General features: G+C 49.9%; 1 protein-coding gene across 9 annotated transcripts in view; it reads left to right on the forward strand.

The window, feature by feature from the left end:
- Window positions 1–17824, forward strand: part of LOC118967252 (vasoactive intestinal polypeptide receptor 2) — a 65092-nt gene that overhangs the window by 4280 nt on the left and 42988 nt on the right. For 7 of the 9 annotated variants that reach the window (XM_073228860.1, XM_073228859.1, XM_073228858.1 and 4 more), the window contains exons 3-5: window positions 12380–12568; window positions 13083–13205; window positions 15995–16102. In XM_073228860.1, the coding sequence (XP_073084961.1) occupies window positions 12380–12568; window positions 13083–13205; window positions 15995–16102 (420 nt within the window). The remainder of the gene's footprint in view (window positions 1–12379; window positions 12569–13082; window positions 13206–15994; window positions 16103–17824) is intronic. The other 2 variants (XM_073228863.1, XM_073228862.1) reach the window with 1 other exon arrangement.

Raw genomic sequence — 17824 nt, forward strand, 5'->3', positions numbered from 1 at the left:
CCAGTGCTTTTCAATGACTGCTGATGAAACTCATACAGCCTCTTGAGTATGGGGGTGGGAGGGGCCTTTACATAGACCTTTTAAAAAGAAAGACTTAATCCTTAACAGTAACAATTTCCATGGTTTGAGATAATAGCAACAGTTGCTAAAATACTTTCATGGGTGTTGTTATGCTTTGCAAAAGCAACTCCATTTTCTGTGGAATGTGTATTTATCTGATCTCTCGCATTTTAAATTCTTAGTTCCATTACAGATGATTCTGGTCCAGTTAGAAATGATAGAAACTTATGGGAAATCAAACAGGAAAATGAAACATTGGTTTCCTGAAGACAAACCTATTTACAAATACAGTGAACTTTCTGATCCATTTTCTCCAGGCCAGAGAAGGAATGTTGGGGTGACACACACTCAGCCCAGACACATCCACACTTTTATAAATACAGGTCTGGGACTTCAAACACCCTGATTATAAACAGGAGCAAACCCTTTGTCCTTCAGTTTTCTTTTTCTCTGTTCTGTGTCATTATTTTATCTTCTTAAAGAAAAAAATTAAAATCAGAGTATGACCATGTGTTAAAACAGTCTAGCATTCTGCAGAGGACCTCAGAGAAAAAAAACGCAGACATGGGTTCTGTTTAGGCCAGCACTGCCCAGAGGACATAGAATGTGTGCCACAGGGGTGTTTTTGAGTTTTCTAATAGCCACATTAAAATAAGTAAAAAGAAATATGAGAGTAATTTTAACAATGTATTTTATTTATCCAAATATATCTGAATCACTCTCATTTCAACTTGTACTAGTATAAATGCTGATGAGAAATTTTGCATTTCTTCATTCACACAACCCAGCACGCACTGTGCATGCCCTGACCACACTTCGCAGTTTGGACCTGCCGCCTCCCAGGCACTCACACTGGACTCTAGACCCAACCTAAAATAGGCATCGGGGCCCCTTCCACCTCCTCTGGAGCCTCCAGTCCTTGAACAGGGAGGTCTTGGGCTCTAGGATTCCTTCCTGCCAAATCCAGATTCATGGTTCTGTACTGCACATGCCATAGCTTCCCAACGGCCTGGTAGAACTCTGCCCAGAGAAAAGTGGGTGAGTCCAGTTCCACAAGAAACATGGGCTGAGTGTCCTGTGTAAAGCCACATGCCAACCATTAGCCTGTGACAAGGACAGATGAGACGTGGTCCTGCTATCCAGGGCCTCATGATGAGACGATGGGCATGTTCCCTCCTGTGAGAGTCAAGAGGTTAGATTCAGCTTCCCTCGCTGAAAGAGGACAGGCAAAACTGTGAGGGTCATCCAGTTAGTGCCAGTGCCCCCAGGGCCTGTCTGCATATCCCTGCGGTCCGGCCTCGCACCCTCCTGCATGTGGAGGAGTTGGGGTGTCTGCTGTGTCCTCGGTAGGTGCCCCTCAGACTTCTGTCTGAAGACTCTCAGGGATGGGACCTCTGCTCCTCACACCATATGGGACAGTCACATTGTTAGCAGGCTCTGAGGCTGTGCACAAATGGCCGCCACTCACTGGTGCTAAATTGCCTCCTGGAGCATAGGGGGCAGAGCTACTTCTTCCAACATGCAAAGGGCGTTTGTAGGCTCTGCCTTCTCCTCCCTGGTCCAGATACTCCCGATTCCTGCAGCTTTCCCCAGGACACACACACAGGTCTCCTGCCAAGCTGTGGGCCTCCAGGGACACTCCAGAAATGGGCACGGGAGGAGAATTTTACCATTGACATTGCTGGCACGTGGTAATAATGAAACCAGACCAAACTGTAGTCAGTTTTCTTCCTGTTGACAAATCTCTGCAGACAATGCCCCTCTCCCTTGCACCCCTGAGTGACTGCTCCCAGCTCAACCCTCTCGTAACCGGTGTATTAGGGAAAAGCTCTTGGGATACTGTCTTACAGCTTCGTTCTTGCCATTCCTGATCTCCTGCTTTCATCAAGAATGCTTTGGTACCAGAGAGAAAGCTGGCACAGTTCCAATGGGCGACAGGAACACTTACCTTTTAAAAAATAGAGTATGGCCATGACCTTCCCTGGGAGGAATTCCCTCACAGTTGGTCAGGGTTGGCCAGATAGCAGACGGAACATCTGTAAGTTTGTGCCAATGACGTGCCTCATGACATACATGCCGTACAGGGAGCAAGAGGACCAACTCAGGGAGGTGAGGTTCTCTGCCATTATGAAATAGGATGCTGTGACCCACAATCAGGTTTTTTTAAATATAAAAGATTCTCATTATTTGCTGGCTCACATAGATGAAATGTGTTCAGAACAATATCCTTTTAGTTTTACTCTGTTCCAAGGGACAAGCATGACCCCTCATCCCTGGCCAACTGTTCAACAGCGGTAAGCTGCTGCCCAGGAGGGGAGCTGCTGGCCATGTGACTGGGCAGCGGTGGTGTAGGGCCACGGGGCCCTGGGGACCTGGGAAGAGGCAGATGCTCCTTACACCCCACTGTTCTGTGAGGAACGCAGGTGCTGAATTGCCCAGCTTCCTATTTTCAGAGAACATCAGAAATGCAAACTTTACCCAAAATATTACAATTAAAAGTTTGCAACAAGTACTTAAAACAACAACAAATTTCTGCAGAAGCCAGGGAGGCTGCTATCTGCAGGATGGCCAGACTCAGGCTTGTTTCCATGGTTGGAGAACAAATGCCTCCTGGTGCGAGGATGGGTCAGGACACCTTAAATATTCAAGAGGGCTCCCTTGCTGCTTATTTTTGCTGGGTTCAGAGTTTCTCAGAGCTGATCCATGTGGGCCCACATCAGACGTGGAGGTATGTAAGGCAGAGTCCCTGAAAATCGCTAAGTTCACCTCAGAATCAGCTGGAGCAGAAAGAACATGGTAGCTTTAGAGGCCATAAAACATCTGCCATGTTTGGAGTGGTGGGGAAAGATGCCACTTGGTTTTTTTACAATGACAAGTATCAGGCCTTGGACATTTTCTTACATTGAAGGCTCTTGTTATTAAAACTCCGTAGCAAAAATACCTACATCTGACTCATCTTCCCTTCCTGACTTACAAGAAGAGCTTGCTAACAAGGCCGGCTGCCCTTCAGTAAAAAGGCAGCATTGTGAGGTAGACAGGCCTGGCCACCTTCACCTTTCTGTAGAGACACACTTTGTCCTCTAAATTCCTTTTCTTTTCTTTTTTACTCTTTGGAATATGCATGGCTCAAATGTCAGGGATATAAATAGTAATAAGTCACCAGAATAAGCAGCACAGATGAGGTAAGCCAGGGTGGGCTGGATGACTGCGATGCCGGACACCAACCATGTGTGTCTGCTCATGAACTTAGAAGGGCAGTGAGATAGTAAGGGTCTGTAGTTGCTACTTTAAAATTCTGTAGGATTAAGAAATTGATATGGAAGAGCACCAGAGACAAGAAAAAGTCATTTTCAATTTTAGGGAGTTGGTAAAAACTCAACTAGGAATTATTTTTAACACATGTTGAATCTAAAACAACACATAAAACCAGACAAAAACCAATTTCAATTCTAAACTTCTTTAAAAGGATTCACTTTGTACAAAATAAAAGTTCAGTAGGTATTCAGAGCTTCATGACTTAAGACTGACTCATTATTAAAACTAAACCTTGGCAACAGGTATATGAGGCACTCTGAGGCCACAAGTGGCTAAAAACACAGCTAAAAGGCAGCCCTGGCATGTGACCCCTACTGACCTGTGAGTGGAAGGGAATGTCAGAGGCCCCAGGCTTTGTCCAGGTGTCCTGCCTGTGACAGATTGGATAGGAATTTGCGTGTGACTTTATATCATTTATGCCTGCATCGGAAGGGGATGTGTCCTCCATCTGGGGAAGAGCAGAGGTGGTCTCTGCATCTTTGCAGCCCCCAGATCTTACATAGTATTGGCATTTCAGAAGATAGTGAGTAAACTTGTGCTGAACAAATTAATGAAATTTTTCACATAAAAAATTAAGTGATATATGCACATAAAAATGCATTCAAAAACATATATAATGAAAACTATTTCCTACTCCAGATCGCCAGGTCCCCTCTCTGAGGACAGCTACTGCCTTTCACCTACCCTCCTGGGGATCCTCAGACTGATGTGTGTCCCTCCCGTTTGTCTTGTACACATGGCAGTTAGCATGCCATCTACCCCAAAGCTCTGCTGCACTGTTTTTCTTTTTTACTTTAGCAGTGTATTTGCAGACTGGTCTGTATTGCTTTATATATTCCATTTAAGAGCTGTGTAGTATTCTGATGTGTTTTATTAGTCTATCTCAGGCTCTGATTCTCTGTGGCTTCAGGTTTCCAGGTGTTTGATCACATGGGCAGGTCGCAGCCCTTCCCAAGGAGGACTTGTGGGTCTGAGTGAGGCTTTGGGGAGTTTTCTGGGTCGAGCACGATGCCCAGAAACTGCCTCAAAGTCCCTCAGAGCAGGGCCTCTGTTCCTGAGTCATTGTCCTGTGTCATGATGAGCTGCTCTGCTGCGGATCCCCAGATGCTGCCCTCAGCCCCACGGGAAGGCCAGCACACCTTCCTGGTCCTTACATGCCTCACCCACACTTTGCTCTGGGTGAAATCGAGTCTGTCCTGCTGTCTGGCTGGTTCTGTCAGCACGGGCATTCTGCCGCTCACTCCCTCTTCCCAGCATGTTTTATTGATCATGTACCAGGCAAGAAGGGTCAGGGGAAATCGGGTGCTGTGTCCACCCCTGCAGGACTGAGTCAAGCCCCCAGCGGCAGCTCATTGGGGTGGGAGAGCCAGGCCCTGCATCAGAGAACAGGGTTCTTAAGGGAAACCAGAGAACGTGAAATGTAGTGATACCAGTCTGCTGAACCAGAAGCCAACAGAGAAAAGTGCATAAGGACTTCTCTCTGCTCAGAGATAATGCAGGAAAAAGGTGGGTGGGAAAATTACCAAGAAAATGGATGCTTTTTGGTCAGAATCGCACCCGTGACCAGTCCTCGGCTAATTTGCTGTCAGGGCTTTTGCACCGGCGCTGTTCAGGGACCTTGGTCTTGGTTTCTGTTTTGCCTTGTGTTGCCTGCTCAGCCTGGGCATGGATTCACTCCATCCCGCACACCCTGTCCCCACCCTGACCGCCACCAGGCTGAGCCCCTACCATCTGCAAGCTCCTTTTGCACCTGGCACTGCTTCTGCTGTGACAGGGAACACACTCTTGCTTGTACTTTGGGCACAGGTCCGCTTCAGCCTCCTGGCCAAACGCTTCTGCTGGAGGGTCCCTTCCTGTGGAGACCAGATGTGCAAACCTAGGTGCCCTGAGCAGAGGGAAGGTACTGTGAGGTGCATCTGTGGGTGACGTGCGGTGCCAGGACAGGGGTGAGCATGGCTGCACAGCAGATGCTGGGACCCCTGAGCCTGACGCTGGGAAGGTGACAGTCAGCACCTCATCCAGGTGCAGAAACATGAGAGGATGTTCCAGATTCCCATCCCAGCTGGGGGCGGGAGCCCAGATCCCTGGACTCCTGGCCAAATGCTGTTTTACAAAACCATGTTTGGTGTCTTGGACAAAGAGGTGGGCTTTAGAACAGGGTGTTCTTCCTCTCTGATGTCGGCTTCAGAGGCAGGGGGTTCCTTTGAACACCCCACATCTGGCAAGATCCTATCTTACCTCTCGCATACTAGCTTTAAATGTTCACATTCAGTTTATGATCTTTTGTGAAGGATTTCCACTAGTTACTACGAGCCTGGTGAAGTCAGCATTTCTTTTCTGTGAACTGCAGGCTCTGTGAATCTCAGCCGGTCTTGATTGGAGGGCCTTCCTTGTACCCTGGCTGCGGCCTCTGTCCCCTCACTGCTGGGGAGACCCACACAGTTCTCTGCCTTCTGTGGATAAGTAAGGACCCTTTGGGGGCAGTTTACCCGCAAGTGGGGACCAGGCATTTCAGGACACAAAGTCCACGGTCCTGAGCATCCAGGTGTCTGCACCCACTTTAAGCTTCATACCTACCATGAGCTGCAGTGGCTGAGCACCCGCAGCCCAGGAACTGGTGCTTCAAAGACCCCTCCCTCCCATCCAGGGAAGGATTAATGCAGCTTCTCAGACATTGGTGGCTTAGTCACAGCTCCTCCTTCCCTGTGGAGGAGGACAGCAGCCTAACAAGCGACCCAGGCCTCTGGGCCCCACTACTTGGCCCCAGTGACACAAAGAACATTCTTCCTGCGAGCTCTGATACTCTGCCCCTCGGGACCCTGTGCCAAGTGCCCTCCATCACGGCGATCCGCGGGAGGTGATCTTGTCCAAAACCTGCCGTGCAGTTCAGAGGAGGGAGGGCCTATTTCCACCCAGGCTGCTGACTCATCAGGAGGTGGGAGGTTCCAGTTTAGACGTGCAGGAGCTTGGGAGAGAGAGCAGCAGGTACACCAAGCAACCTCAGCCCATCCCAGGTAGCAGGGCAGGGCGGGAATCCAGGCCCAGGTGAGTGGTTTGGGGAAGGAGAGTAGGGTGGGCCCACATTCTGGGACTGAGAACAGGAAGCCCCAGGAATTCCAAGATGTCGGGTGTCTTGGGAAGGTTCATGGAGCAAACACTTCTGAGAGGAAGTGGAGCTGAATGAAGGCAACCCTGTATGGAGAAGGAATAGAGCCCAGCTGGGGGTTAGGGGTGCCCACTGCAGAAGGTGCCAGAAAGAGAGGCTTGGACAGATGATGGAGCCAGCAGCACCGCCAAAAGAGGTGACATCTGAGGGTCCCAGGCTGGCCAAGCAGGACCTTCTCTACAGAAAGGCAGGAGCCAGTGCTGAGCACCTGAAGGAGCACCCCAAGGTGGCAATCACAAGCCTGCTGACACAGGAGGAAAAGCCGGTGGAGCGAGAGTGAAGGGGCCCCCATGGGGACAATGGTTTTGGCAGAAGTTCCTGCAGTGGGAGGAAGGGTGACCCAGGACTGACTGAGGGCCCTGGAGGAAGAGGAGGGAGGCGAGAGGCAGGGTGAGGACATAGAGGACTGTGTGCACAGGGGCGGGGGCACAAGGACCCACAGGTGACTGTTCCTCAACTGTGGCCCAAGGTACTGACTTGAGATATTCTAGGAACCCTGGACTGCTGTGGCACAGCAGTCAAGACATTTGAAGGGGCAGCACCAAGAGATGTAATAAAACTCTGCAGGTAGAAAGCATGTGGTATGTTAGACAACCCCCTCATCTGCAGACCTTGGGTACAGCTGTGTCCTACCCACCTGGGGGCGGGTGTCAGGCAGAGCTGTGGATGCCCTGGGCACTCTTGGCTGTGCGTCTGCTGGGCTATGTGCAATTGGTAATGCTCATCCCAACACGGGCACAGAAGTGTCCTAGAGCAATCCTGGGAAGTCACCCAGGTCCTGCTCATAAATCCATGGGAGATTATCCTGGGGATAACATGGCAGGCTTCCCCGTGCTCTGGCCTTGGAGCTCACAGGCAACAACAATGCCCCCAGTCGTCAAGGCTCTGGAAGAAGGCTTTTGAGAATTTTTAATGTTTAGGGAAAGAGTGGCTGTTTATAAAAGGCAGTGACAGCAGCCATCTCAGGGCAAAAGCATTTGTGCTCAGCATGGGTTTATGAACTCAAATGGGCCCCCTGGGGCCCAGCTGTCTGTGCAGCTGCTTGAGGAGGAGAAAGGCATGAATGCTCTGCCTTTGAGAACTGGGGCAGCCAGTGGCTCAGCAGTGCTGCCCAGGGCCCCACGCAGGTGCCAGACTCTCAGGCTCAAATCGGAGGACATTTGGTGTTTGGGGGTTATTGGGTTCAGAATATCTCTTCAATGTACAGGTTTGCCCTGGATCTCTGTGTTTCTCTGGAAACTACCTTTGCTTGGCTAATGGCTTCAGTTAATTCTGGGTGAGTCTTAGTTTAGTGTCATTCAAGTCCCAGTATGACTCCCACCTATGGAATCTGCCTCAACTGCTGCCGCAAAAATAAAACTTTCAGATTCAAAATTCCAGAGTGATCCCACTTCAAAGCACCAACCCATGGCCATGGCAGAGCAGAGGCATGCCCAGCCCTCGGGGGTGCCACCTCCAGGCTGTGGAGGGCTGAATTGTAGCTCCCTTCTCAGAATACTGGGGCATCCCAGCACCGTCCAGAAGCAAGTTCCCTGTAATACCTTCCTTATCGTGCTCTGACGCGCGTGGACTCCTCCCTCTGCTGGGCCTGGGTTTCCTCCAGTGTCTTGTACGGGGCACCCAAGGAGGCCTGTCCTGGGGCCTCTGCACAGCCACTACCCAGGGCTCAAAAACTTGACTGTGTGTGGACTCGCCCGCGGGTGTGTGTGGATGCCTGGTTGTGTGTTCTCCTCTGCTCGGCTCTGCTGGTGGGAGGAGCTCTTGCTTGAGGCCCTCCTGGCCCGCCAGCCCATCAACAGCAGGGCCTTGGGTTGGTGACCTTGTTGAGGGATGAATGCTTGCTCATGATGCTGGAAGGCCTGGCTGCATCTTATCTGGAAGCTGTCATATCGTGAAATAAGTGCAGCTGCTGGTAGGAAACAAACCAACTTGCTTCTCTTCATCACTGTCTCCAGGTGGTGGGGCTGTGGTCACACCCTGACTGGTTCCATTAAACTGCTTTTGAATCATTCCTTCAGCTCCTGAGTGCAGCTGCGGCATGTGGCCGCCTCACCCACATGATCCCAGAGAAGCACAGTCCAGGGCTCCCGGCTCTGACAGGGCCTGGCTCTGGGCCTTTCCCCTGAGATGGTGACCCCTCTCTACCTCACCAATAGCTATTTGCCAGTGAGATGAGCTACATCCTTGCACCCACTAAGCTGGGCTGGGTGCCCAAAGCCATGGCAAAAGGCTTCAGTTAGGAATGATGACAATAGCTATTGGTTACAAATGACATAAAGACACATGCTTAATATAGAACCATAAAAGACCCTGAATAGCCAAAGCAATTCTGAAAAAGAAGAATAAATCTGGGGGAATTACATTCCCTGACTTCAAGCTCTACTACAAGGCCACAGTAATCAACACGATTTGGTACTGGCACAAGAACAGACCCATAGACCAATGGAACAGACTAGAGAGCCCAGATATAAACCCAACCATATATGGTCAATTAATATATGATAAAGGAGCCATGGATATACAATGGGAAAATGACAGCCTCTTCAACAGCTGGTGTTGGCAAAACTGGACAGCTACATGCAAGAGAATGAAACTGGATCACTGTCTAACTCCATACACAAAAGTAAACTCAAAGTAGATCAAGGACCTGAATGTAAGTCATGAAACCATAAAACTCTTAGAAGAAAACATAGGCAAAAATCTCTTGAATATAAACACGAGCAACTTTTTGCTGAACACATCTCCTCAGGCAAGGGAAACAAAATAAAAAATGAACCCATGGGACTACATCATGCTAAAAAGCTTCTGTACAGCAAAGGACACCATCAGTAGAACAAGAAGGCATCCTACAGTATGGGAGAATATATTTGTAAATGACATATCTGACAAGGGGTTAATATCACAAATATATAAAAAACTCACATGCCTCAACCCCCAAAAAGCAAATGACCCTATTAAAAAATGGGCAGAGGACATGAACAGACACTTCTACAAAGAAGAAATTCAGATGGCCAACAGGCACATGAAAAGATGCTCCACATCACTAATTATCAGGGAAATGCAAATTAAAACCACAATGAGATATCACCTCACACCAGTTAGGATGGCCAACATAGAAAAGACAAGGAACAACAAATGCTGGTGAGGATGCAGAGAAAGGGGAACCCTCCTACACTGCTGGTGAGAATGTAAACTAGTTCAACCATTGTGGAAAGCAGTATGGAGGTTCCCCAAAAAACTCAAAATAGAAATACCACTTGACCAGGGAATTCTACTCCTAGAAATTTACCCTAAGAATGCAGGATCCCAGTTTCAAAAAGACATATGCACCCCTATGTTTATCACAGCACTATTTACAATAGCCAAGAAATGGAAGCGACCTAAGTGTCCATCAGTAGATGAATGAATAATGAAGAGGTGGTACATATACCCAATGGAATATTATTAAGCCATAAGAAGAAACAAATCCTACCATTTGCAACAACACAGAGGGAGCTAGAGGGTATTATGCTCAATGAAATAAGCCAGGTGGAGAAAGACAAGTACCAAATGATTTCACTCATTTGTGGAATATAAGAACAAAGCAAAAACTGAAGGAACAAAACAGCAGCAGAGTCACAGAACCCAAGAATGGACTAACAGTTACCAAAGGGAAAGGGACTGAGGAGGGTGGGTGGGAAGGGAGGGATAAGGGGGAAAAATGGGCATTACGATTAGCACACATAATGTAGGGGGGGCATTGGGAAGGGTGTACAACACTGAGAAGACAAGTAGTGATTCTACAGCATCTTGCTACACTGATGGACAGTGACTGTAATGGGGTATGTGGTGGGGACTTGATAATGGGGGAATCTAGTAAGCACAAGTTGCTCATGTGATTGTATATTAATGATACCAAAAAAAAACAATGACCCAAAACAACAACAACAACAAAATGCATGCTTAGAACAGCAGAAAGAGAGACCCCTTCATTTAGTAAAACTTGAACCATCACTGTTGCACACAGAGTAACTGGGCTGCTGGTTAGTGACTGTGGTTAGGACTGGCCTCAGTTTAGCAATAGTCTTACTGCCACCTTTGCTCAGACCTTCTGCTGACACATCCCTCAACGTACTACCATTCCTGGACACTCAGGCCATTTCCCCATGGTCAGGAAGGACCCAGGGCCTCTGCTCCCTGACCCAGCATGGGGTGGAGACGAGGAGGTTAACCCTCAGGAGCTGCCAGGACTCTCTGTCTCAGCATTTTTTGTAAAGAAGTCTCCTGGGTGAAGCCATGGACCAGCCCTGTGGACAGCGAACACTATCACTGGGCCTGGAGACTCAGAAACGCTGGGCCACATTTCTTGCTCCTAAGCTTTCCTGCCACTTTCTTGGCTTTGGATTTCCTCTTCGGACATCTTTGCATGCTGCCGTTCAGGGCAATCAAAATACCCTGTTTTTCTGAGGCCTCACCCTCTCAATACCTACTGAGATTCACACTTGAATCAATTACACCTTCAGGGCTCACAAAGTGCTAATATTCTAATTCTAACAATTCTTTACACATCTATTAGTTTGCATTCTAGATAGAGAAGAGCTTTTCCTCATCATTTGGAAAAAACTGCAATTCATTCCAAAAGGACAGGATAAAAGTTCAAATACTTGCTAAGTTCTTAATAACTAGATTTCCAATCCAACAATTATTCCATCATTGTTTGTATCACAAGTACAGTGGAGGTGGAGAGTTTAAAAATGAAGGATTTCGTGTTATAGCCACACTGGAATATTAAATAGCTGTTACAAATGATGGAATGCATGAAAAAAATATGGGTGATACATTGTTAAGCAGCAAAGCAAGGAAGCAAGATGTTGGTATATATGTATCCACTCCTGGAAAGAACTCATGAACCTTCCACGTGGCTCCGAGAAGGCCCTGCCTGGGGCAGTTGCCCCTCCAAAGCCCGGCACCCTGCGCAGGACCAGGACCAGGGGCTCACAGTTCCTGGGAGTTACTCCAACTCCCACACGGACGAGGAGGGGAGGCAGGTTGAGAGGACTATCCAGGGAGGGTTTCTTTTTAGAAAGCATCCTTAGAATGCTGCAGAGCTGAGGGAGATCCCCCCCAACCCGGCAAGAGGACTTTCAGGATCGAGTCCCAGGAGCCACAGGTGTGAGAGGTGACCACAGCCAAGTTTGTCACTGTCCCCTGCAAGGAGCTGGCCTGTGGGGCTGTGGGGCGGGGTGGGGGTGGGGGTGGGGGGAGGCAGCCCTTCTCACTGCAAAGGACACGGGAGCCTGGGCCAGGACCTCTGAGGATGGCCCAGCCTCCTCCGGCCAGAGAGCACCCACGGCGGGGCTGTTCAGCAGGTCCCACGGCCAGCCTGCCCTCTCCACCCCGCTGCCGCCACCAGCCCTGAGACCACCCAAGTGCAGGGAGACCTGGTAAGTGAGGGAGACTCTGTCGCGGGAAGGTCGGAGCTGGGCGCTGCCTACCGCCGGCTAGGGAACAGGTGCTCAGGTGGCAGCCAGCATCAGGTCGCGAGTCCCCAGGACAGCACGCCCGTATCTGGCCAGGCCACCCGTGGACGCTCGTGGCTCCACGCCGGCAGTGAGCAGAGAACCCAAACGGTGGCTCTCCCAGCACCTCCTCAGGTTAAAGAAGTGGGTGAGCAGCCATGCTTGCTCGCGAAGGGCTGGCACTTGGCGAGCCCTGCATGGGCCACGGAGCCAACCGGGGTGGCGCCTCCGCGCTTGCCCTCCTCGACCGGCTGCCGCACAGTGACAGGCGGAAGCCGCGAGGGCCCCTCCTGCCGTCGCCGTCCCGGGGCCAAAGCCTGTCTCCACTCGCCTCTCTCAGCTTCAGCTCAGCTCCTGGAAACGTGTAAATTGGAGTCTAGCAAGGGTTCCGGCACAGCCCAGCACCTGACAGTCTCCCCACGGACTTCATCCCGGGATTCTGGCCGCAGTCACGGGGGCAGAAGCAGCAGGAGGCAGAGCTCACCGCCTGCGGGGACCGCGGCTGAGGGGTGTCCGACCGCCAGCTCAGGTGACCGAGGTGCTGTCCCGCTAGCCCGCGGGGAGGCGTCTGTGCCTGCGTGCAGGGGTGCTCAGTGACCAGAGCAGCTCTGGCCGCCATCCTGCAGGCCCCCTGGGCCCCCACAGCATCTGCTTGTGGAGGACTTAAACTTGAGCTTTTGGTTGGAGGCAGTTCTTCGTCATGTTTGCTCTTTAACGTAGAGGGAGGTACACAGTCAGCTGCTCCTGGCCTGACGCCTCAGTTTTCTTTCTTTTCTCACTCCCCTGTTCCTGCAGCCTACTTCCCCACACTCCGTCAGGAGCAAGGTGACTGCTGAGGTCTCCCTGAGGCCGGTCCTCAAGCCCTCTCCTCCGAAGCAGGCCACTGTAACTGACCCCACCCCTGTCACTGCTGCTTCCTGGCACATACTTTTCATGGGGAGCAGCCAAGTTGTCAGGCCCCCCCAGGGTCTCCTAAGCTGTCCCCCCACTGGGCTGTCTCTCTCTGTGAGTTGATATTTGAAGGGGTCTGGATTTCTCTCCAGTAGAAACTGGGCGGTTGGAGCATGGTCACTGCCCGCGGTGCACCAGGAACCTCGCGTGGAGTGGGCAGTATCTGTATGCGGCGTGGTCAAAGCCTCACCTGAAACACAAGCCCTGCACTTGCTGTAAGTGCTCACAGAACCATTGCTGTCCACACAGAGATGTTTCCATCACACGTGATGCCTGAGGAAGAGCTGGTACTCAGACACATGCTTTGGCTCCGTGTGCAGTGCTTTCACCCTAAAATATCTAACACGAAAGACTGAAAGGTGGAGAATATCCATTCAGGTGTGCGAGCTCAGGATCAATAACAGGTCTTGTGGGGCCAGAGGGGGCCACAGGGCAGTAGCGCCTTCTAGACAACAAATAAGAAGTGGGCCCAGTCCTGGTCCTGCCCTGGTTCCGGGGCCTCACCACGGAGGACAAAGGTTGGGGCAGTGGGATGAAGCCCAGAAATTGTAAAAGCTCTTTCCTAGATACAGGGTAACAAGGAAGTAGGGAGATTCATTTGCAGTTTTCTTGAAAATTGATGTTTGTGTTACGTGATTATAAGAAAATAAGTCCAGAACTCAAAACAACACATGTACCGTCCTCAGTGAGAGTTATGACTCACCTGAGGACAATTTGGAGAGAAAATCGGTTCTTTGGATACATGGGGAGTGCTTTCCCTTTAATTAGAGTAGATTCCTCTGATTGTGAGACACCCTCTGGCGAGATGACCCCCATACCCTCTGAGCCACAGCCCCTCCCTCAGTGCCCATATTTCCAGGGTATCAATTGAAGCGTGTTCTAACCTCAGCCTTTCCTGGACTCTGTTCCAGTGTCCAATGAATATTTTCCTGAACGTGCTGTGAAATTTGAAAAATGTCTGCTGGCCGCATCGTATGGAGGTCCTTAGTCTACAGCATTGACTTCAGGACACCAAACTATCTTTCAAAGAAGCACCTAGGGGGCCACCACCAGCTCCTGTATTTTCTTTGAGCCTCGCCCTGGTCTAGGCCACCGGTGGGTCCTGTCCCACTGGGCGGCAGAACATGGACACAGGTGCCTTGGTGCACAGAGCCCTTTCCACAGGGGAGCATCACCTTCCCCCAGCTTCTCACCTTCTGCAGGCTTAGCTGGGTTCCCTGCTTGGCCTGGTTACCTAACACAGCACATGCTTTCTACCCGCAGAGTTTTACTGACATCTCTTGGTGCTGCCCCTTCAAATGTCTTGACTGTCATTTTGGAATTTGGGCAGCAGAAGAGAGAAGCTCATACACTCCTGACTGGCTGTCCTCTGTGCTCAGACTCAGCCCACACGCAGATGCCTCCTCCCCATTCCGGGCCCTGCAGGTGGCTCCTCCTGCGGGACTGCACATGAAGCTCAGTTAATGGCAAGGTCCCCGTCCTCTGCGGCTTCTGCATGTGTTCAGTAAGCGAGCAAATAAAGGGAAGGGGTGCAGTCAGAGGCCTCTGGGCACCGGAGCCACACCCTCCCATGGCGTGAGGAGTCCGGAGGTGAGCACACAGCTTTAACGCCTATTGAGGTTTCATCATCAGAGCAGAGATTCAGCCTTTTTTGGTGACAGCGGTTGACCCTTAATCAACAACCAGCTGTCAGAAAGCGCTACCTTATCACTCACCCACTCATGCTGCAGTCAGAGGGCTCAGGGCCTCCATGAGACCCCCACTGCTCACTGCCTGGCTATTCAGCCTCGGGACACACCTGGTTTCCAGTGACGCATTTGAACCTGATGACTTGTTCTGAATATTTTCCTTAAAAAGAAACATTTCCTCTAAAAATGTCAGAACAGTATTATAGTATGTATTTATGTACTTATTTTGTCATTGGTGTGTACTTCAAATTTTAGAATGAAAAAATTTTCATTTATATTTTTAAAACCTTTAGAAAGCATTTTCATCAGCAAAACTTGGTTTATAACCAACCTTTCAGAGGCATCTATTTTTTTAAAGTAAAACATCCCTGTGTTCAAAACAAAAATGTGTGTTCCCCTAGTGTTTCCCTAGTGTTCCCCTAGTGTTTCCATACAGTGTCTGTACAGGTCTGTGTGTGTTCCCCTAGTGTTTCCGTACAGTGTCTGTACAGGTCTGAACACCATGACAAAGAAGCAGTGTCGTCTGTTTTCACCTAGGCAGCCACATTGCTCCTCCAATATTGTAGTCAAATAGAATAAAAAACTGTGGAGGTCACAAAATAGAGTAGAAGACCTGGTACTGTAGTTAAAAGCCCAAGGTTCAAATGTGGGTTTGATCACAATGTGTGACACGAAGAAGTCTCTGAACTATTTGTCCCTGTGCTTTTCATCTGTGACATGATTTACGCAGTATTTGTATGACTTGCCTTTGTTGGGTAGTTACTGAGACCAAACAACATATCAGAAAAAATGTTTTAAGCTGTAACATTGTACAAATTATTTGATAACTCTGTGAAGGTAACTTAAGATTTTATCACTAATATGTCATCCTGACTGTAAAAAGCAATTAAACCTTATCAAATATTTAGTTTTGCAAATTATCCTAAAAGCACAAGTACACATTCATTCAAGGGACCCTAAGCCTTGAAAACTTACACAAATGCTGAGGAGCCCCCATTTTGTCCCCCTGGGGGTGCACATCCTCAGGAAAAAGCAGTGATTCCACTAAAATTCAGGAGTGTACTGTGCACGTTGGATACACAGTAGTTCCTACCACAGACCTGGTGGTGTCTTCAAAGCTGATTAAAATTAGGATATTCTCAGTAATATTGTTGGTGCACATTTATTTCACAGAAAATCAATTTGCAAGGTAAGCACCTAATTAATGGGCTTTCTGTTTGCAAAGCTGTGAGCAGAATGGGTCCCATCAGCCTGGGTGTGACTGGGTTGTGCCCCCGGTGGGTGCACCATGCCGACTGCTCTCTCTCTCCTCCTAGCCTGCCCTGGAGTCTGGGACAACATCACATGCTGGCCCCCAGCAGACGTAGGCGAGACTGTCACAGTGCCCTGTCCAAAAGTGTTCAGCAATTTCTACAGCAAACCAGGTACTGTCTGTGTTGTTTCCGAGGGTGTATGTCTGTCAGAAAGGGTCGACTTCTCCGTGAAGGCAGCAGGCACCCGGAGCACCCGTTCACTTTGCTGAGCGAGTCAGGGAACAGCTGCCCTGTCACGCACAGAGCTGGTTTCAGGAGCAGGATGAAAAGCTTCCTGCTGAGCCATTCACCTCAAATCAAATGCAGGGGAGAGCAGGCCTCAGGGAGAGGCTGGGCCGGGCAGGTCCACTGTGCGCCAGAAGCAGACAAAGGGGAGCCAAGAGCCAGGTGCCACAGGAGCTGAGCAGACCTTCCCTGGCGTCTTGCCTCTTCAGGGCCCACAAGCCCTCAGCACTCCCCAGAGGCCCTGAGGCTGCCTGACGCATGGGCACAGCTTCACGCCCAGGAAGCCTTGTGGGTCTCTGGTCTGGCTCCCCGCCTCTGACCTCCCACCTGCTGCCCCAGCCCCTGGCCTTGGGGGCCTGCAGGCTGAGTCCCCAGAGCACCATGGGTGCTGGCCAGTAGGCAGGGCCTCCTCCTGTGGCTTGTGCTCTGCTACACAAGGCCCTGCTTGCTCCAGAGAAGGCAGTTTTGTTTCATTGTGGTGTGTTGTAAACAGTCTTGATTTCCATAACATGACTAAATCTGCCCTTGAAAGTGGAAAAGAAGACCCATCTGGAACTTGGTTTATAACCAACCTTTCAGAGGCATCTATTTTTTTAAAGTAAAACATCCCTGTGTTCAAAACAAAAATGTGTTGTGTTCCCCTAGTGTTTCCCTAGTGTTCCCCTAGTGTTTCCATACAGTGTCTGTACAGGTCTGTGTGTGTTCCCCTAGTGTTTCCGTACAGTGTCTGTACAGGTCTGAACACCATGACAAAGAAGCAGTGTCGTCTGTTTTCACCTCGGCAGCCACATTGCTCCTCCAATATTGCAGTCAAATAGAATAAAAAACTGTGGAGGTCACTGCAGCTCTGCTAAACTCTGCCCCAGCCTGTCTGTATACTTACTCAGTTGTAGCCTGCATTGTTGATCTTTCCTGCACACTTGGTGCAGAAGGCTCACATTCAGAGGGCAGGTGCCACAGGGGAGCCTGGAGAACTGGAGTTGTGGGCGTGCCTCCGACGACCGCGGGATAGATCTGGATGGAAGAAAAGTGATTCAGGAAAGAAAGATTTCTTTCATACCTGCGACTTGCAAAGTAAGAACCGTCCTGAGTGAGTGAGTCAGCCAAGCGCCCACCACCACCATCTCTGTCAGGAAGACTAGTAAAAAGTGTCCCCCCACCCAGTTAATGATACTTCCACTGAATGGTTCAGGCTGTCAGTATTCTGGAAATCCTGAAGGAATTGGCACAGACTTTGTATGGATGGTTCGATTCCCAAGGCTTCCAGAGAGCAGCCTGGGGTTTGCACGCAGGCAGACACGAGCACTCCCATTCCTGGGCATCTGCTGCTTCCAGCCCAGCCCTTGCCAGACGCAGCTCCCAGGACAAGCTAGAGTCTGGTTCAACTCTGAATCACTATGCAGCCTCTCCTCTGGAGAATAAAAACTCCAGTCTGTTTCAGGTTAAGTGCTCCGTGCTCTCTGTCTAGAACCGTCTTGCAGCCATGGGGAACATCTCCACCGCAAGAAAGTCGGCCAGAGTTCCTGCATCTGGATGCCACAGCTAGTTATCTGAAATGTATATGCCTCCATGTTTATAACTGGGCACAAAAACATGAACAACGAGACA

The sequence above is a fragment of the Manis javanica genome, chromosome 2, assembly GCF_040802235.1.
Source record: "Manis javanica isolate MJ-LG chromosome 2, MJ_LKY, whole genome shotgun sequence".
Taxonomy (NCBI): Eukaryota; Metazoa; Chordata; class Mammalia; order Pholidota; family Manidae; genus Manis; species Manis javanica.